The 21,861-nt window shown below is 45.7% G+C and overlaps 1 protein-coding gene across 2 annotated transcripts in view; it reads left to right on the forward strand.

Moving 5' to 3' along the window:
* The window catches only part of clvs2 (clavesin 2), a 130,777-nt gene that overhangs the window by 11,695 nt on the left and 97,221 nt on the right, over window positions 1-21,861 (forward strand). For both annotated transcript variants that reach the window (XM_038799720.1, XM_038799722.1), the window contains exon 2: window positions 8,486-8,660. In XM_038799720.1, the coding sequence (XP_038655648.1) occupies window positions 8,486-8,660 (175 nt within the window). The remainder of the gene's footprint in view (window positions 1-8,485; window positions 8,661-21,861) is intronic.

Raw genomic sequence — 21,861 nt, forward strand, 5'->3', positions numbered from 1 at the left:
TCCAACATGATTTCCCTTCCACAAAACCATGTTGATTGTGCCTGATTACCTTAAACATACACAAATTCCCTGTTATAACTTCTTTAATAATAGCTTCTAACGTTTTCCACTATGACAGACATTAAGCTAACTGGCCTATTTTTTCCCACTTTTTGTCTCGTTCCCTTTTTAAATAATGGAGTTATGTTTGCTATCTTCCAATCTAATAGGGCTTTCCCCAAATCCCCAAATTTCCCCAAATTGGAACATTAAAACAAATGCATCAACTATCTCACTTGTCAATTCTTTTAAGGCTATAGGATGAGGTGCATCATAACTCAAGCACTTGTCAGCCCGCAGCTCCAACAATTTACTCAGTACCACTTCTTTGGTGATTGTAATTGAACTGCCTTCCTCCCTCCCTTTCCTTTCCTGGTTTGTAGCTGCTTCTGGGATGTTACTTTTGTCTTTTATAATGAAGACTGATGCAAAATACCTGCTTAATTCATCTGCCATCTCCTTTTCCACGGTCAATACTCCAGACTCTCTTTCTGTAGGATCAACCCTGACTTTATTGACTCATTTTTTTGGAAAATATTTACAGAAACTCTTACTATCTGTTTTTATATTTCTGGCCAGCTTTCTCTCACACTCTAATTTTTCCCTCATTAATCTTTCAGTCATTCTTTGCTTTTCCTGATATCCTGTCCAATCTCCTGGCCTTCCACCAATCTTTTCACAATTAAACAGCTGGCTTGTGATGCAGAACAAGACCAGCAGCGCGGGTTCTATTACCGTACCAGCCTCCCTGATCAGACGGTGGAATGTGGTGACTAGGAGCTTTTCACAGTAACTTCATTGAAGCCTACTTGTGACAATACACAATTGTTATTATTAATTAAATGTTTTTTTCTTTCAGTTTGATATTATCTTTAACCTTTCTCGTTAATCAAGGATTATGTTTCCACCCCTAGGACTTTTCCTTACTTATTGGAATGCACCTATTCTGAGCATTCTGAAATACCCCTTGAAATGTTTTTCCACTGCTTCTCTATTGACTTGTCACTCAACATAATTTACCAATTTGCTTTAGTCAGCTCTGCCTTCATACCCTCATACGTTTAAAAGCAAAGGGCGAGATTCTTTGGCCTCCCCGTGGTGTGTTTCTCGACGGCAAGAGACGGCCGCCATTGACTGGTGATGGGATCTTGTGGTCCCGACGCTGCCAATGGGATTTCCCATTGAATCCACCCCACGCCACTGCAAAACCCACAGTGGGGTTTGCCCTCAGTGGGACCGGAAGATCTCGAACAGTAGGAAGGTCTAACCCATAGTCTACGATCCACTCCTCTCTCAAACTGAATGTAAAATTTAATATCATTATAGTCGCTGTTTCCGAGGGATACCTTGACTATGAGATCATTAATTCATTGCATCTCCTTGCACAATACCAGATCCAGTATAGCCAGTTCTCTGATTGGTTCCAGCACATGCCATTCTAAGAAACTATTCTGACAAAGTTCTATGAACTTTCCTTCCTCAATGTCCCGCAGGTTTTAATATTCAGGTCCCAATCCATGCCCTTCTGCAGCCCTGTCTCTGACATGGCTGTCAAACCGTATTTATTTCTATGTTATGCTCTCAACTCATCGGAAACATTTCAAATGCTTTGTGAAATCAGAGACAGAGCGCTGGATTCTCCGATTTTGTTGCTATGTCTGGAGGAAGTGCCTGGCTTTACGACCAAAAAGTCGGTGCTGCCCCCGCACCGATACTCCGCCCGATTGGGGGCTAACAGCTGCACCACATAAAGCCCCTACCTGCAGATATGGATGCAGAATGGCTGGGTCCATGGCCGCGCATGTACATGGCAGCCATCACAGCAGGGACCCAGCCTGCCAGATAGTGCCCCTGACAACCTCTCTCGCCAGCCCTGGACCATTCCCCACCAGTCTCCCCAGCCCCTCTCTGCCAGTGGAACGGCAGTCTGCAAACGCCACACAAGGTCCCTGAAAATTGGGTGGACACTCGACCGACGCCGTCGGGAAGTCGGCCCATTGGAACATTGGGGGAGGGCCTCAGATGACATCCCAAACCCTTTAGTTTTATCCTTTTATTCTATTTTCTAACCTCTAGTCTCATCTGTTCATTTACTGTTAGATTTGTTCTATCTATCTGTTCCTGTCACAGTCTGTTTTGCATTTCCCATAATAATACATTTTCCTTTTGCATTATCTCTACTCTTAATTTATCACATCCTCCCAAATGTGATCCCTTGCCCCCACTATTTGGTTTAAAACTCTCTTTACTTCCGTAGTTATGCAGCTCACAAGAACACGGGACTCAGCACGGTTCAGGTGTAAACTATCCCAACGGTACAGATCCCACTCTCTCCACCATTGGTACCAGTGCCCCATGAACTGGAACCCACTCCTCCCACACTAGCCTTTGAGCCACACATTCATCTCCCTGACCTGAAATGTCATATACCAATTTACACGTGGTTCAGGGAATAATCCAGAGATTGACCTTCTGAAGTTCTGTTTACTAGTTTGTTCCCAAGCTCCTCATGCTGCCTATGTCCTTGGTACTTACTTGGACAATGATGACTGGGTCCTCGTGCTCCCACTGCAAGTTCCTCTCCAGCCCTGAGCACTACATTTATTATAATTCCCCCGCTTGAATGGCTTCCTATACCACAATGTCATGGCCAGTTAGATCATCCACCTGCAAACCCCACTCTCATTCAAACAAGCTGAAAAAAAATCTCAAACCTGTTGGACAATGCACAAGGTGAGGTTCCCGCACTCTTGCCATTTGGGTCCCTTACCTGCTTCACTTGCAGTTGCACCCTCTGTCTCTGGCCACTGAACAAATCAGAAGATTGGCTGGTTAACAGGGAACAGAAGAGTTGGCATAAATGTGTCTTATTTTAGTTGGCAAGATGTGATTAGTGATGTGCCACGGGGATCAGTGCTGGGGCCTCAGCTTTTTACAATTTGTATAAATGACTTGGATGAAGGAACTGAAGGCGTGGTTGCAAGATTTGCTGACAACACGAAGATGGATAGGAAAGTAAATTGTGAAGAAGACGTAAGAAGGCTACAAAAGGACATAGATAGGTTAAGTGAGCGGGGTAAAATCTGGCAAATGGAGTACAATGTGAAATTGTCCATTTTGAAAGGAAGAATAAGAAAAAAAGTTCATTATCTCAATAGGAACAGGAGTAGGCCATTCAGCATGTCAAGCCTGCTATGCCATACACACACTATCCACAGAACCCTTTACATTATTGTTAATCAGAAATATATCAATCTCTAGTTTAAACATACTCAATGACTGAACATTCACAGCCCCCTGGAGTAGAACATTCTAAAGATTCACAACCCTCTATGTCAAGAAATGTTTCCTCATCTCCGTCCTGAGTGGCATCCCTCCTTATTTTGAAAATCACCTGCATCTACCCTTTCCATTCCTTTAAGTATTTTGTAGGTTTCAATGAGATCACCTCTCATTCTACCAAACTCTAGAGAAGACAGGCCCAGTTTCCCCAATCTCTGCTGAACCTTCATTGCACTCTCTCTGTGGCAATAACGTATTTTTTGAGGTAAGGGGACCAAAACTGCACACAGTGCTCCGGGTGCAGTCGAACCAAGCTCCTGTACAATTGAAGCAATTGCCCTCACTACTCCTGTACTCAAATCCTATTGAAATGAAAATGAAATGAAAATGAAATGAATGAAATGAAAAATGAAAATTGCTTATTGTCACGAGTAGGCTTCAATGAAGTTACTGTGAAAAGCCCCTAGTCGCCACATTCCAGCGCCTGTCCGGGGAGGCTGGTACAGGAATCGAACCGTGCTGCTGGCCTGCTTGGTCTGCTTTAAAAGCCAGCGATTTAGCCCAGTGAGCTCAGTGAACATTCCATTAGCCTTCCATTATCTTGCTGCAGTTGCATGCTAGCCTTCTTATACACAGGAACATCCAGGCACATTTGCATAGCTACACTTTCTAACTTCTTCCTATTTAGGGTATACTCTGCAGATCTATTCCTCCTACCAAAATGGATTACCAGAAATGTTTCCACACTATATTCCATCTGCCACGTTCTTGCCCACTCACTAAGTCTGTTCAAATCCTCGTGCAGCTGATTTACGTCTTCCTCAGAACACATATTCCCACCTATCTTAAATGGTGAGAGATTGCAGAGCTCTGAGGTGCAGAGGGGTCCGGGTGTCTGAGTGCATGAATCACAAAAGGTTGGTATGCAAGTACAGCAAGTAATGTGGTAAGTTAATAGCATGTTATTGTTTATTACGGAGGGGAACTGAGTACAAAAGTAAGGAGATTCTACTTCAAATGTGCAAGGTCTTCTTGGCGAGACCAAATCTGGAGTTTGTGTACAGTATTGGTCTCCTTATGTAAGGCAAGATGAAGACGTTCTGAGAATGTTTACTGGACTAATTCCAGGAATGACAGGTTATCTTACAAAGAAAGGTTGGAGAGGTTAGGTTTGCACCCCCTTGGGTTTAGAAGAGTAAGAGGTGTCTTGATTAAAACCTTTAAGATCCTGAGGGGTCTTGACAGGGTGGATGGGGAGGATGTTTCCTCTTATGGGAGAACCTAGAACTAGGGGGCACTATTTAAAAATAAGGGGCTGCTCATTTCAGACAGAGATGAGGAGAAATTATTTCTCTGAGAAGGTCATGAGTGCTTGGAATTCTCTTCCTCAAAAGGCAGTGGAAGCAGAACCTTGGAATATTTTTAAGGCAGAGCTAGATAGATTCTTGATTAACAAGGGGTTAAAGGTTACCGGGGCAGACAGGAATGTGGAGTTGAAGAATTTGGGGTACAAGCAGGTCAGCCATTATTTTACTTAATGGTGGAGCAGGCTCATGAGGTTGAATGGCTTACTGCTCCTAATTTGTATCTTCACACCCTATCCTGAAGGATGCCTCGTGGAATAAAGTGTTCTGAGGAAGACGTAAATCAGCTGCACGAGGATTTGAACAGATTTAGTGAGTGGGCAAGAACGTGGCAGATGGAATATAGTGTGGAAACATTTCTGGTAATCTCTGCCCTTTCCTAATATGCGGGAGTGTCTGCCGCTCAGCCTCCAACTCAAGAACTCGGAGTCGAAGTTCCTGCAGCTGCAAATACTTACTGCAGATGTGTTAGCCCTAGATCACACTGGTACTCAGAATCTCCCACATCCTGCAATGGTGATACTTCATCTGCTCTGCCTTCTTCAATATGTGTTCATTAGAATAGGATAAAATAGAGCAGAATATAATAGAGTAAAATAGAATTTACAGTGTAGAAGGAGGCCATTCAGCCCATTGAGTCTGCACCAGCCTTTGGAGAGAGCACGCTACTTAAGCCCACTCCTCCACCCTATTCCCGTAACGCAGTAACCCCAGCTAAACTTTTGGACGCTAAGGGAAATTTACCATGGCCAATCCACCTAACCTGCACATCTTTGGACCGTGAGAGGAAACCAGAGGACCTGGAGGAAATCCATGCAGACATGGGGAGAAAGTGCAAACTCCACACAGACAGTCAACTGAGGCCGGAATTGATCCCGGGTTCCTGGAGCTGTGAAGCAGTAGTACTAACCGCTATGCCGCCATGCTGCCCAATTAATTAATGATTGCTAATTACTTCAGCTATAAACCTCCCAAACCTGCCAGTAAACTTTACAATACTATACCAATTACTGATTTGCCTGCTCCTTTCCTGTACCAATGTGGAAATCTAATAATGGAGCTGGAAACACTGTCGGAAAAAAAGGCACCTCCTCCCTATTCTTCACCAAACTCCCCACTCTACACACTCTTGCAGTAAACCTTACCTAAAGCACATATTTCCCCTATGCACCGAATTCACACTTTGAATTAAATTCCCAGATATACTCACTTGGTCTCTGCCTCACTCAGTCTCCCCTCACTGACTGTGCACCTCTTATTGATGTAGTTACTTGCCTAGTCTGTGGCACAGCCCTCCCAACTTTGGCACAAATCCCCAACAGTAATGAGAAAAATTTGTCAGGGTCAACAGGGTTGGATGTGCATTTGTTATACCTGAGTGTGATCCCTAGGTTACAGCTGGGGACAGTTTTATTTTTATACTACTTTTGTATCAGTTTGATGCATTAGCCCATTATGTCAGAGGGCAGTTAAGAATCAACTGCATTGCTGTGGGTCTGGACTCACAGATTAGCTAAAGACGGCAGGTTTTCTTCACTGAAGGGCATTGATGAACCCATTTCATTTTAACCGTCTTTTACCATTTCTTTCTCTCTTGTCTTTCTTTATATATATGTAACTCCCCCCCCCCCCCACCCCCCCCCCCCCATCTTATCCACCTTTCCTTACCCTTCTTCTCCTTTGCTTCCCCATTCTCTTCTCCCATATCTACATATGCCACAGTTTACCCTCTGATGTTAGTTTCTCTGCTGTTTGGCCTTTCACATCTTTTGTCCTCTCTGGGGACTGCCATTAGCACTCTTTCCCCTTGGTATCTGTGGCCATTAGCACCCAGTTTCCCTGGGTATCTGTGGCTATGACTCATCTTTCATTCTCACTCCACAGTATAAATATTTCCCACTTTCTCTGCCTGTTAGCTTTGACAAAGAGTCATCGGACTCAAAACGTTAGCTATTTTCTCTCCCTACAGATGCTGCCAGACCTGCCGAGATTTTCCAGTATTTTCTCTTTGGTTCAGATTCCAGCATCCGCAGTAATTTGTTTTATACATTGATGAACCCATTGGGTTTATAATTGAATCCATTACCTTCATGATCATCATCCTCATCAACTATTGATGCTGTGTTTTTATTCCAGATTTTATTTAATTTTTTTCAAGCTAAAGTGAAGTCCACTACTAATGTGGGGCCTGTGATTATTAGTCCAGACTTCTGGATTACTAGCCCAATAACATAACACACTTCGAATGTAGGTTGTTGTTAGCTAAATAAACCAATTAGCATACCAAGAAGGTTTTCTCTCAGAGTCGTAGAGATTTACAGCACAGATATTAATAATAATCATTACTGGTGTCACAAGTAGGCTTACATTAACACTGCAATGAAGTTACTGTGAAAAGCCCCTAGTCACCACATTCTGGTGCCTGGTCGGGTACACAGAGGGAGAATTCAGAATGTCCAAATTACCTCACAGCACGTCTTTCGGGATTTGTGGGAGGAAACCGGAGCACCCGGGGGCAGAGCATCAGGCGAGGGCCTTCCAAAGGCGTGCGGCTGACTCACCGATGATGCCATTTTGAAGAGGACGAAGCATCTGAAAACAGGCACTGCTCCCGATTTCGGTGTCAGAAGGGACTCTCCGCCCAGTCGCCGAATGCGAATTCGGCGGCGGCAATAGTGGAGTCGGACACACTTCAGGAACTTTCAAACGGTTATTGGATAGGCACATGGAGCACACCAGAATGACAGGGAGTGGGGTAGCTTGATCTTGGTTTCGCAAAATGCTCGGCACAACATCGAGGGCCGAAGGGCCTGTTCTGTGCTATACTGTTCTATGTTCTAATAGTAGTATAAATACCTGCACTTCTATTTCTCTTGCACTGTTAGAGGGTCTATAGAACATTCCCAGCAATGAGATTGCCCTTATTTGGTTTTTAAGTTCTATCCATATGTCTTCAGCTGAGGAACCATCTAAGATGTTGTCCCTCCTTACTGCTGTAATTGATTCCTTGATCAAAATTGCGACACCTCTCCTCTTTTACCTTCTTCCCTATCTCGCCTGAAGGTCCTGGGATAAATTCTTTGCTGGTGGGATTGTGTGTTTCACTGAGAGTGCACCCCCATCCATTGGGTTTCCCGGTGGCATGGAGTGGCTACAATGAGAAATCCCATTGACCAGCCACTGGAATGGATAATCCCGCTGCTAGTGACAGCGTACCACCGAGAAACCCGCTGGGGAGACGGAGAATTCACTCCCCTGTATCCTGGAATAATGAGCTGCCAATCCTGCCCCTCTCTCAACCATTTCTCAGTGACAACAATCACATCATACCCCCATGTTATAATTTGTGCCCTCAATTCATCTGCCTTGTTCGTCAGACTCCTTGCATTAAAATAAATACCATCCAACCTTCCCAAACTCCCTTGTGACTTAACTGGTCTAGACATTCTATTTTTTCCTGACTCACTTGATGTCTCTTCTAATTTTGGCTGTGTATCTATCCCTGCTGTAACTTCTCTCAGGATCCCAGCCCCCCGACCAAATTAGTTTAAACCCTACACAACGTACTAGCAAACCTCCCTGCAAGTACACCGGTCCCATTTCGATTTGGTGCAGATTCAGTTCTTTGTTACTATTTTGGCTAAATTAGTATTTTGGTTGCCCACAGAGTATGATAATTGATAATATTGGTGAATATTAGCTCCAAACGCTATAGTTAACCAAATTATCACAGTCCTTTGGCTTTGCTATTCATTGCTTTAAAAAGTTCCGATTGCTAATGACAGAGTCTCTGTTTACAGGTACACATTAATAGATATTTTGCGTGCCATACTGCTATCATTGGAAGCAATGATTGAAGACCCAGAACTTCAAGTGAATGGATTTATTTTGATCATAGACTGGAGCAACTTCACGTTCAAGCAAGCCTCTAAACTAACCCCGAGTATGCTTCGACTGGCTATTGAGGGTCTGCAGGTATAGATGTTTTCTAGTTGTTTCATTAACGTGCAGAGATTTTCAGTGTAAAATGTTATTCATATTTGTGAATCAAATCACTGCATTTTGTAGAAAATATAATCTTGTCAAAGTTTTTCTATTCTTTTGTATGTTATAATTATATTTTGAAGGCAAAATACTTCAAATTCGTAATTGGATATTCCCCAGGAGAAACATGTAGTAATAGGTATGTGACAAGACATTGCTTTTACAGAAATAAATAATTCAGGAAGTGATTGTATAGAATGAGTATACTGCAATACTAATCAAATTGTTTTCATACTTCCTCTGTGTTTACCTATCCTCGGAATATCCCATTATGTTCAACTAACTCACCAAATATATTTGTGCATAAATCAATTCAAATGAAAATACTTGCACAGAAAATGTTGCTCTAGGATGGGGAATCAAAATGTATATTGGTTAATTTTTACTTTTCATAGACCATTCTTTGAAGCTGGGAATTTAGTTCCCTCAACATATTTCCGTGAGCATCTGAACATTATAAAAGAAAATAGAATTGCATTTAAATGAAGCTATTAGCACCACAATAATCAGCTATAGCCAACAGGATCATATTTAAGCACATTCCAATAGTCACTTAGATAAATCAGTTCTTTAACAGAATTGACTGACGCATGACTAATAATCACTATTTTATTGGTAATGGCAAAGATTTCCACCTTGGTTTTGAAAAACAGGAGAAATTCCCATTTTCACCTTAGTCGATGATCCAAAAATTGGGTCCTTCTTGAAATGAATGATTGCTGAATATGGCATTTGATGGGAATGGGACGAGAATGGAAAAAGCAGACATTTGTGTTAGCCATTCCCCTTTAATGCTTCTAAATCAGCTATTGAGCCATTGAGATGTGTCATTCTGCTTCTCTGGCCCTCTATCACGTTCAGCTCTCTGTCAGGCAAGAGTCAGACATTTCATTGAGGATATGATGAGCATTGCTTCCTCCTCACTGCAAGTCAAGATTATCCCCCTGCAGCATCCAGCCAACCATTTTAACACCCTGCCCATGAATATAGCCACCATCCCGATAACCTCCCAGAGGCACTGTCGCAGTGCGAGTATGTCAGACCCCATGGTGAGAGATGTCTTCACAGGTTAGTCCTGTTTGTCCCAAATGGAGAGGCTATGAGGACATCTCTAGCACTGTGCCCTATGCGGGCCCTGACCATCATCTGAGATCCTTCCTTTGACTCCTACGCGGGTTGCCTTCCTCGACATCTTCCTCATCTGAGGAGATGTGGTGCTCCTCCATCTCCTCCTCTCCAGCTGCTTGTCCTGCTGCAATGCCAGGTTGTGCAGAGCGCAGCAGACCATTATGATGTGGTACGCCCTCTGGAGGCTGTGTTGGAGGGCTTCCACAGACTGGTGCAGGCACCAGAACCGTATCTTGAGCAGGCCTATCGTCTGCTCGACCAGCGCATGCATTGATGCACGAGTTTCATTGTATTGAGTCTCAGTGGGGATTTGTGTCCTCCGCGCTGACATTATCAGCCACCTCCTGAGTGGGTACCCCCTATCCTCGAGGAGCCATCCCTCCAGTCGCTGCTCTCCCTCAAAAACGGCTGCGATCTGTGAGTGTCCCAAGATCTAACTGTCATGACGCTCCCTGGGAAATTGACACACACCTGCATAATTAGCATTGCAAGGTCACAGATGGACATTGTGGAAGTTGTATCCTTTGTGGTTCACAATGGTGCCCCATATCGTCATCGGAAACATAGAGCTACATGGGTGCAGTTGATGACACCCTATACCTAGGGCCTACCTGCTATGCACAGGAAGTTCAAGGCCCTGGCTCACCTGGTCATGGTCCAAGTTAATGTATATGTAGGCCCTCACAAATAGCGTGCATTTATGCACGTGTGCAGCTGACTGGGAGATCCTGCACAGGTCTCCAGTGCAGCCCTGAAACCAGCCACTGGCACAGAAGTTAAGAGCAGCAGTGCTTTTCAGTGCCTCAGGCAATGGGTGACCTCCCAGTCCATGTGGTGCCAACTCTTGAACCACCTAACATAGGCGGAGCACAGTCCCCTGGGACAAATGTAATCTTCTCCGGCACTGGACTTCTGACCTCCGGAGGTAGGAAGTTCTACGGTGGTATAGAAGTAGCCGGCAGTGTCACCTCCGAGGCTCTGACATCTGTGGCCCAATCCTGGAGGATCCCACCTTTGCACCCCCTTCCTCTGCAGGGCACTTGTCCTGCCATACGCAGCGGCACATTGATGTTATGCTGCTGTTCGATAACAATCAAAAATATTGCTAACTTGACTGGCTCAATGTCCCGAATCAAAAACAGAAGGAAAGACAACATCAAAATGAGTGATGAGGAGGCCTGACAATGTACTGATCCACAGCCCTCTTGGGATCTGGGACATCCACCCTATGCATATCCCACTATGTGAGTGCATTTCCACTCAGCCTCACTCCCTCCCCGTCACACAATAGTCACTTCCACACAGTTTCCCCTCTTAACTCCACCTGAATGAAACACTTGGACCCTTGAGAATCTCAGTGGGCTGCATTCCTTCCCTCAAGGGTGAGGAGTGAGGGCGGGTGAGTGTATTCAATAGATCTGCGTTCTAACCTCACGAGGGAAAGAGACAGTGCCACCGGGCCTATCCTGAATGGAGTGACTGGTGAGCACCTTTACCATAATGCGTTACATTTGGAGCCACATATACATAGAACATAGAACATAGAACGATACAGCGCAGTACAGGCCCTTCAGCCCTCAATGTTGCACCGACATGGAAAAAAACTAAAGGCCATCTAATCTACACTATGCCCTTATCATCCATATGCTTATCCAATAAACTTTTAAATGCCCTCAATGTTGGCGAGTTCACTACTGTTGCAGGTAGGGCATTCCACGGCCTCACCACTCTTTGCGTAAAAAACACACCTCTGACCTCTGTCCTATATCTATTACCCCTCAATTTAAGGCTATGTCCCCTCGTGCTAGCCACTTCCATCCGCGGGAGAAGGCTCTCGTTGTCCACCCTATCTAACCCTCTGATCATTTTGTATGCCTCTATTAAGTCACCTCTTAACCTTCTTCTCTCTAACGAAAACAACCTCAAGTCCATCAGCCTTTCCTCATAAGATTTTCCCTCCATACCAGGCAACATCCTGGTAAATCTCCTCTGCACCCGTTCCAAAGCTTCCACGTCCTTCCTATAATGAGGCGACCAGACCAGAATACATTATCTCTCTGTTATGGAAACGTGAGTGTTAAACTTGGAGTTCAATGCTTGGGGGCTAGGCTTCCAACTCTTTTGTGTGGAACCAACTATTTAGCATAAAACAATTAAACTAATTTAAAAGAACTGATGGACAAAGTAAAAGAGATACTGTCTGAAACAAAAATAAATCACAAATGAAACTTAGATCAACAAACTAAAATGTGATTGAAAGGGTCAATAAGTCATTCTAGTCTCTGAAGTGTGCAGTGGGCATGGGAGACCTCGATGGTGCCAGTGGACACCACATGATCCCCCTCGAGGGACACCCAGCTGATCATCTCGGCAGCCACAGCCAGTCAATCCTCCAACCACCCAAAATGGTAATTGGTGGAGGTGCGGATTCCTGAGCACGGGCTCCCTGATGACAGCCACCGCTCCAGACAGGGGAGAGCTGCGGTGAGAGGCAACCGTACTCCAGGCTTTGAGTAGGTCCCAGTAAAAGGCGGGAAATGCCTTCAAGAAGTTATGAAAACCCATCAGGCCTGGAGGTTATGCTTACAAAAGGTTAACAATTGGGTGACTATCAGTGCCATACTCATGCATTGAAATGCTGACTAACTTGGCACAATTTACTCATCAAGGAGGGTCAGGGAGCTGATTAGGCAACTGGCTGCCCCTTGTGGCAGGTGATGCATAACTGATGCATGTGAAGACTGCAATTTATAATCAACTTCATCCTTGGATGGCATCCTGATTCCCCCAGCTCTCATGGGTTGCAGATTAAACAAGGCTTCCAACTTGAATAGCCAGCCAACAATACACAATCCCTGACAGCCTGGCCTCCATATCAGTGGCCTTGAGCTTCTAGACAGCTTGTGCCCCCAGGTTTCAAAGTGCAGTTTGAGTGTGGGGTTTCATTGTGCCTGCACTTGACCTCCCCCGTTAAGGGCCTTTTGCCCTTATGAGGCTGGGAACCATCCTTTGTCAGAATCTCCCACTCTGCTCATGCAGTCTTGCATCTCATGAGACCTGACTCAGGGACCTCACAGTCACCCCCAGTGCTGACCCTGTGGATTCACCTGCTCCCGCACACTTTCCAGCTGCCGCTCCAGGAGGGCAATCCCTCAGTGCTGAACGCTAACAAGTGTGGAAATCTGTCACTGAGAGGGCAGCAGGGCTTCAAATATACGGATAACTTGCCAACAATTCAAGAAGAAGTTTCCTCGCATATATAGATGGTGTAAAATTGCAGGATAAAAGAGCACAAAGTTAGTGAGGTAAGGAGGTGGAGGAACTGGTGGATGGGAAAGAAACACTCTAGGTCCTTCTGGCCCCTGAGCAGTGCTGCAAATACTTACTCCCTCCCTCTCAGCTGCTGGCACATAAGTGCTAAAAATAAAACATTACTTTAAAATGGAAGCACACAGTCACCTTAAAATACTTCAGTGACTGATCCGCCTCCCGAGAGCCGGTTAATCACTTGAACTGTTGTTGTCGCTTTATTGAAAACAGAAAATTGTCAGTTTCAAGACGATTGGGGTCAAGTTGTACTTCCCTTTAGTTTTAACACCAGCAGTGAAACCTGCAACTTTATGGGGATTAATGCTGGTGATATTTGATCAGCTGTTCAAGTTACACCACACATTATTTTCCTTTTCCATCCAGAGTGTAATGGGTGGCCAATCTACTAACCACCAGTTTTACTCACGCCCCAAGTCTGCATTAGATAGTTATTTGATCTAAAAATATTGGTTGGAATTGTCCCATTTTGAAGCTCAGTGGCGGGGTGGGAAAATGGAGTGTTTCCCGCTGTGGTGGCCGATGGGAAAATTTATCAAGTCCTCCGGTCCCTACCTAATTAATTATGTACTCAGATGTTTTGTGCTATATTCCATGGTGGGGGAGACCTGGATGGCGCATAGTCTGCTGTTGTGCCTGGAGGCCACACTGGGAAGGCGTCCAATGACACTCACCCACCAATGAAGAAAGAAGGTGGACCATGTGAAAATGAAGATCGATCTCTGGGAATATTCTGAGGCTGGAAGATGGGCACCCTCTAGGACAGCTAATCGGGAAGGTCCTCCTGCAGATGCACCCCTAACCTACTACTGTGGTGGTCCAGGATTGCAGGTGATCTCCATACTTATTAATTATTTGATAGGATATTTTGTAGTCAGTTAAGGTAAAGGGTAAAAATGGCAGGATCTCCCAGACCCGTGTTATGCTCCTCGTGCTCATTGTGGAAGTTCAGGGACGTGGCCGATGCCTCTGACTCCTTCATTTTCGGGAAGTGTGTCCAGCTGCAGATCCTGTTAGACTGCATGACGGCTCAGGAGCTGCGGATCGACTCACTTAGGAGCATCCGCGATGCTGAGGAGGTTGTGGATAGCACGTTCAGTGAGTCGATCACACTGCAGATTAGGATTGATGAGGGAGACAGGGAATGGGTGACCAAAAGGCAGAGAAAGAGCAGGAGGGCAGCACAGGTGTCCCCTGCAGTCATCTCCCTACAAAACAGGTATACCGTTTTCGATACTGTTGGGGGAGATGACTCACCAGGGGAAGGCAGTAGTAGCCAGGCTCATGGCACCGTGGCTGGCTCTGCTGCACAGAAGGGCGTGAAAAAGACTGGCAGGGCTATAGTCATAGGGGATTCAATCCTAAGGGGAGTAGACAGGCGTTTCTGTGGTCGAAAACGAGACTCCCGAATGGTATGTTGCCTCCCGGGTGCACGGGTCAGGGATGTCTCAGATCGGCTGCAGGACATACTGAAGGGGGAGGGTGAACAGCCAGTTGTCGTGGTGCATATAGGCACCAACGATATAGGCAAAAAACGGGATGAGGTCCTACAATCAGAATTTAGGGAGTTAGGAGATAAGTTAAAAAGTAGGACCTCAAAGGTAGTAATCTCAAGATTGCTACCAGTGCCACGGGACAGCCAGAGTAGAAATTCAAGAATAGTCAGTATGAATACGTGGCTTGAGAGATGGTGCAGGAGGGAGGGGTTCAGATTTCTGGGACATTGGGACCGGTTCTGGGGGGCGGTGGGACCATTACAAACCGGATGGTCTACACCTGGGCAGGACTGGAACCAATGTCCTAGGGGGTGCTTTTGCTAACACTGTTGGGGAGGTTTTAAACTAATGTGGCAGGGGGATGGGAACCAGATTAGGAAGTTAGAGGTCAGTAAAGAGGCAGCAACTAAAGCCAGTAAGGTACTAGATAATAAACTCGATGTGACTAAGGGGAAGAGTAGACAGGGAAGAGATGATGAATGCAAAGGGACAGGTGGTCTGAGGTGCATTTGTTTTAATCCGAGAAGTGTAGCAGGTAAGGCAGATGAATTTAGGGCTTGGATTAGTACCTGGGAATATGATGTTATTGGTATTACTGAGACTTGGTTGAGGGAAGGGCAGGACTGGCAACTGAATATCCCAGGGTATAGATGCTTCAGGAGGGATAGAGAGGGAGGTAGAAGGGGTGGAGGAGTTGCATTACTAATCAGAGATGATATCACAGCTGTGATTAAGGAGGACACTATGGAGGATTCGAGCACTGAGGCAATATGGGTGGAGCTAAGAAATAGGAAGGGTGCAGTAACATTGTTGGGACTTTACTACAGGCCTCCCAAAAGCGAGCATGAATTAGAGGTACAAATATGCAGACAGATTATAGAAAAATGTAGGAGCAATAGGGTGGTTGTGATGGGAGATTTTACCTTCCCCAACATTGAATGGGATTCGTGTAGTGTTGGAGGCGTAGATGGAGCAGAGTTTGTAAGGAGCATCCAAGAGAGTTTTTTTAGAGCAGTATGTAAATAGTCCAACTCGGGAAGGGGCCATATTGGACCTGGTATTGGGGAACGATCCCGGCCAGGTGGTTGAAGTTTCAGTCGGTGATTACTTTGGGAATAGCGATCACAATTCCGTAAGTTTTAGAATACACATGGACAAGGACGAGAGTGGGCCTAAAGGAAGAGTGCTAAATTGGGGAAAGGCAGAGTATAACAAAATTCGGCAGGAGCTAGGGAATGTGGATTGGGAGCAGCTGTTTAAAGGTAAATCCACATTTGAAATGTGGGAGTCTTTTAAGGAAAGGTTGATTAGAGTGCAGGACAGACATGTCCCTGTGAAAATGGGGGATAGAAATGGCAAGATTAGGGAACCATGGATGACGGGTGGAATTGTGAGACTAGCTCAGATGAAAAAGGAAGCATACATAAGATCGAGGCAACTCAAAACTGATGAAGCTATGGAGGAATATCGGGAAAGTAGGATGAATCTCAAATGCGCAATAAAGAGGGCTAAAAGGGGTCATGAAATATCTTTGGCTAACAGGGTTAAGGAAAATCCCAAAGCCTTTTATTTGTATATAAGGAGCAAGAGGGTAACTAGAGAAAGGATTGGTCCACTCAAAGACAAAAAAGGGAATTTATGCGTGGAGTCAGAGGAAATGGGTGAGATTCTTAATGAGTACTTTGCATCGGTATTCACCAAGGAGAGGGACAGGACGGAGGTTGAGGCGAGGGATGGATGTTTAAATACTCGAGGTCAAGTTGTCATATGGAAGGGGGAAGTTTTGGATATTCTAAAAGACATTAAGGTGGACAAGTCCCCAGGACTGGATGGGATCTACCCCAGATTACTGAGGGAAGCGAGGGTCGAAATAGCTGGGGCCTTAACAGATATCTTTGCAGCATCCTTGAGCACGGGTGATGTCCCGGAGGACTAGAGAATTGCTAATGTTGTTCCTTTGTTTAAGAAGGGAAGCAGGGATAATCCAGGGAATTATAGACCTGTGAGCTTGACATCAGGGGTAGGCATACTGTTGGAGAAGATACTGAGGGATAGAATCTATTCACATCTGGAAGAAAATAGATTTATCAGTGATAGGCAGCATGGTTTTGTGCAGGGAAGGTCATGTCTTACAAACCTAATAGAATTCTTTGAGGAAGTGACAAAGTTAATTGATGAGGGAAGGGCTATAGATGTCATATACATGCACTTCAGTAAGGCATTTGATAAAGTTTCCCATGGCAGGTTGATAGAAAAAGTGAAGTCGTATGGGGTTCAGGGTATACCAGCTAGATGGATAAAGAACTGGATGGGCAACAGCAGACAGAGAGTAGTGGTGGAAGGGAGTGTCTCAAAATGGAGAAGGGTGACTAATGGTGTTCCACAGGGATCCGTACTCGGACCACTGTTGTTTGTGATATAAAAAATAACCTGGAGGAAGGTATAGGTGGTCTGATTAGCAAGTTTGCAGATGATACTAAGATTGGTGGAGTTGCAGATAGCGAGGAGGACTGTCGGAGAATACAGCAAAATATAGATAGATTGGAGAGTTGGGCAGAGAAATGGCAGATGGAGTTCAATCCAGGCAAATGCGAGGTGATGCATTTTGGAAGATCAAATTCAAGAGCGGACTATATGGGCAATGGAAGAGTCCTGGGGAAAATTGATGTACAGAGAGATCTGGGAGTTCAGGTCCATTGTACCCTGAAGGTGGCAACGCAGGTTGATAGAGTGGTCAAGAAGGCATACAGCATGCTTGTCTTCATCGGACGGGGTATTGAGTACAAGAGTCGGCAGGTCATGTTACAGTTGTATAGGACTTTGGTTAGGCCACATTTGGAATACTGCGTGCAGTTCTGGTCCCCACATTACCAAAAGGATGTGGATGCTTTAGAGAGGGTGCAGAGGAGGTTCACCAGGATGTTGCCTGGTATGGAGGGTGCTAGCTATGAAGAAAGGTCGAGTAGATTAGGGTTGTTTTCATTGGAAAGACGGAGGTTGAGGGGGGACCTGATTGAGGTCTACAAAATTATGAGAGGTATGGACAGGGTGGATAGCAACACGCTTTTTCCAAAATTGGGGGTGTCAATTACAAGGGGTCACAATTTCAAAGTGAGAGGGGGAAAGTTTAAGGGAGATGTGCGTGGAAAGTTTTTTACGCAGAGGGTGGTGGGTGCCGGGAACGCTTTGCAGGCGGAGGCGTTAGGGCGGGCACGATAGCATCATTTAAGATGCATCTAGACAGATATATGAATGGGCGGGGAACAGAGGGATGTAGACCTTGGAAAATAGGAGACAGGTTTAGATAAAGGATCTGGATCGGCGCAGGCTGGGAGGGCCGAAGGGCCTGTTCCTGTGCTGTAATTTTCTTTGTTCTTTGTTCTTTATTCCAGACGTCTTTCAGCATGTTTTCCCGCTGGTGTGGGGGTGTAGGCCTTCATTTGCATCCAATTGATGGGATGCAAATGAGGTTTAAGCTGGCCTCTGGTGAGTTTTATGACCTGCCATGGTGGACACTGGCGGAAGATCCTGGGTGGGATTCTTCGACCCCCCGCCGGGTTAGAGAATCGCCAGGGGTCACCGTGAATCCCGCCCCCGCTGTCCTCCGAATTCTCCCGCCCTCCAAAAATTGTCCCGGTGTGAATCGCGCTGCTCGCCTCAGAGAATGGCGGGGACCGGCGCGACTCAATGGGCCCTGGGGCCACTCGAATTCTCCGGCCCGCGAAGGGCTGAAGTCCCACCCGTTTTTTGCCAGTCCTGCCGGTGTATATTGGAGTAGGTCCTTCCCCGCAGGACCTGGTAGAGCGGGCAGCCTCCGGGGTTCTTGGGGGAGGCGCGGGGGATCTGGCCCCAGGAGGTGCTCCCACGGTGGCCTGGCCCGCGATCGGGGCCCACCGATTCGTCTGTGCCATGGGGGCACTCTATTCTTCCACACCGGCGACTGTAGCGGTCCACCGTTGCCGGTGCGGAAACGAAGCCCTCTGCGCATGCGCGGGGATGAAGTGCCTCCGGCCGGCAGAGGCCCTTCAGTGCCGGTTGTCGTGGCACCAAGTCCCTTTCCCGCTGGCTGGCAGGGCACAAACCACTCCTGGGCGGGCCTAGCCCCTGAAGATGCGGAGGATTCCGCACCTTTGGGGCGGCCCGGCACCGGAATAGTTCACGCCACTCCTCGGCACCAGGACCCTGCCCCCCACCCCGCCGTGTAGGGGAGAATCCCACCCCACGTTGTAAATTTGCACCGGCATGAAACCGATTTCTGGGCCTCCTGCCATACTCTCTCCCTAAGCCTGCCATTGAACCCAGTAATGGGGGCTCATTGAATAGGAAGAAAATATGGCTAGGTTGACCCAACCACTTACAACAGCCTGCAACAGAGCATGTGACAACAGCAGTAGCATCAGCAGTGGAGAGGATAACCATATGGTGTGGTTGGTGAAGGAACAGCTGGCTCAAGATTTGTCATGGCTAATTTCAATTCACTTGGGGAATGGTTAATGAGGAGATACATAGAATTCTCAGGCTTCATAAATATCCAGTATTCCTTGTTCCCACAGTCCAGTATTTCTTGCTTGCACAGTTCAGTAAACATTGTGAGGCAATATCTTACAACAATTGCATGTGTGGTGATTTACTGTCAAAGTAAATTTTGTCCAATTATTTAAAACCTGCTCAAGGGATGTGGCAGTGGCTTTGAACACAATGGTATCACAGCAAAGGCATTAAAGGAGATATCTGCTGCTGATCTAGGTTCATCAGGATGTGTTGTTGACGACTATATTATGCTATTTGAATCCCCTGCAATTGAGGTGCTGGCTGCGTTTCCTTGACTGGTGGCAGCCTCTAATCTCTCGGTTTGTACTCTAGAGGTCAATAGTTAACTGTAATATTGACTAATGCTACTCATTCAAGTGGGATAGCATTTATAGCAAAAACAATTTACATGCATCATAGATGGCGAACTGAGCTCACTAATGCACTGTTGCTACATCATGTCAAAATAGCTGATGTAGTTCTGGGCGATCCACTTAATGCATTCAGTGTTACTCAGAAATGGTCACTGACCCTTACGTACTGGGGCAGTATATCCTATATACTACCCAGCCGTGGTGATACTTGAAATCTTAATCTTACGTGGAATCACCAACTAAAATTTGGATTTAAATACTCCCCTTTTGGTTTTATAGAATTTTTTAACCATTAACAACAATTTGTATAACACCTTAAATGTAGAAATCACCCCAAGGCAAATCAAAGAAAAATTGAATAGTTAGGAAAGGTGCCCAGAGAAATCAACCTTGAGGAGACTTTTGAAGAGGGCAAGATAATGATAGGTAGATAAGTTTAAATTTACTTTCTCTCTCACTTTTATTAACTATTTTTGGATTAGTCTGACCTGCAAATACTCAGTAAGTTTCAAAAATTATTTCTTGGTGTTTACCACTGCTGGTAAACACTTACTAATTTTCTTTGCTGAAATGATAAAATAGTGATGGAACAGAATACAGTCCATCAGAAAATTCTCTCCATTCAAAGTGGTCTTATAGATAGATAGAACAGATAGAACAGTACAGCACAGAACAGGCCCTTCTGCCCTCAATGTTGTGCCGAGCAATGATCACCCTACTCAAACCCACGTATCCACCCTATATCCGTAACCCAACAACTCCCCCCTTAACCTTACTATTAGGACACTACGGGCAATTTAGCATGGCCAATCCACCTAACCCGCACATCTTTGGACTGTGGGAGGAAACCGTCTTATAACAGTCCTGTCAGGTTCTCAGTGAGAAATCAGGAGCTCAGATTCTAGGATTGATGGGAACAATCGTCTGGTTTAAAGGTCTTGCCTGGTTACTGAGAACAATACTGCAGAGAATCCTTTCTTACATTACAAAGAGAATCCTCTAGTCGATTGACCGTTCAGACTCAGATGTGCAAGTCCTTTTATTTTATTTCAATGCAAAAGTACTTGCATAGGAGCCACTTTTTGATTCATTTGATTCCTTTTGTTCACACATTGTACAATTTTCTAACTGGTGCAAAGCTATATGCATCAATCACGACGGTTAGCAAGCTGGCTGTCAGTCATGAGATTAAAAAAAAGATGCACTGGGAAGAAAAATTGGCAAATAAGATTGGAGAGTGGAGTGGCCTATTGTGAGAGAAAACAAGGTGAGAGGCCAACAGATAACATGTGAGGACTGCTGGCAATGAGTCAGTAAAAGCAGAGAGAGTGAGACAACTGACAGCGCAGATTTGGTGAGAGTGATCAGAGCACAGAGGAACTGACAGCGGTGCGACAGTGAGAGATGAGAGCACTGGAGAACGGATAGCAGGGACACAGAGAGCAGAGAGCACAGGAGAACTGAGAATAGGGACACAGTGAGAGCAGAGAGCACAGGTGAACTGATAGCAGAGACGCAGTGAGAGCAGAGAGCACAGGTGAACAGAGAGCAGGGACGCAGTGAGAGCAGAGAGCACAGGAGAACTGATAGCGGAGAATCAGTGCGAGCAGCCAGCACAGGAGAACCGATAGCGGCAACTGACTCAGTGAAAATGCTCTTTGGTAACACAATCAGATTGTGAGTTGAGTGCGGAACACTCAGAAAGAAATTCAAAAGTGACATAAGAGTTCTGAAAATGAAATGAAATGAAATGAAAATTGCTTATTGTCACGAGTAGGCTTCAATTAAGTTACTGTGAAAAGCCCCTAGTCGCCACATTCCGGCACCTGTTTGGGGAGGCTGGTATGGGAAGTTCTGGAGGAATAAAGGCTACTTCTAGTTTGTTAATTTGTCTTAGTAAATTTATGAGGCTGAATTCTCCAAAAACGGAGCTTTGTCCCCATGCCGGCGTAAAAACGCTGGCATTTCACTCCCCAGTTTCCTGCAAAAAATAAAGAGCTATTCACTTACCAGCAAGGGGCCAGCAGGGACTCAGGGAGCTTCATGCAGCTTTGGCTGTGGAGTCCGCGCATGCGCACGGCGGCGGCCTCGCCAAGTACCATGGCGGACTCGGACTGCGGACCATCATCAAGAAAAAAGATCTCTCCGATCGGCCCCGCGCCCCTGCATCAGACCGGCCCAATCGCTGACCCACCTGCCCATAAGGCCTTCCTGGTGCTGGATACCCCCGGCACCCACCAGGGCGGCCGCGGACTGAGTCCCGACCGGCCATACGTG

This window comes from Scyliorhinus canicula, chromosome 6 (genome assembly GCF_902713615.1).
Source record: "Scyliorhinus canicula chromosome 6, sScyCan1.1, whole genome shotgun sequence".
NCBI lineage: Eukaryota > Metazoa > Chordata > Chondrichthyes > Carcharhiniformes > Scyliorhinidae > Scyliorhinus > Scyliorhinus canicula.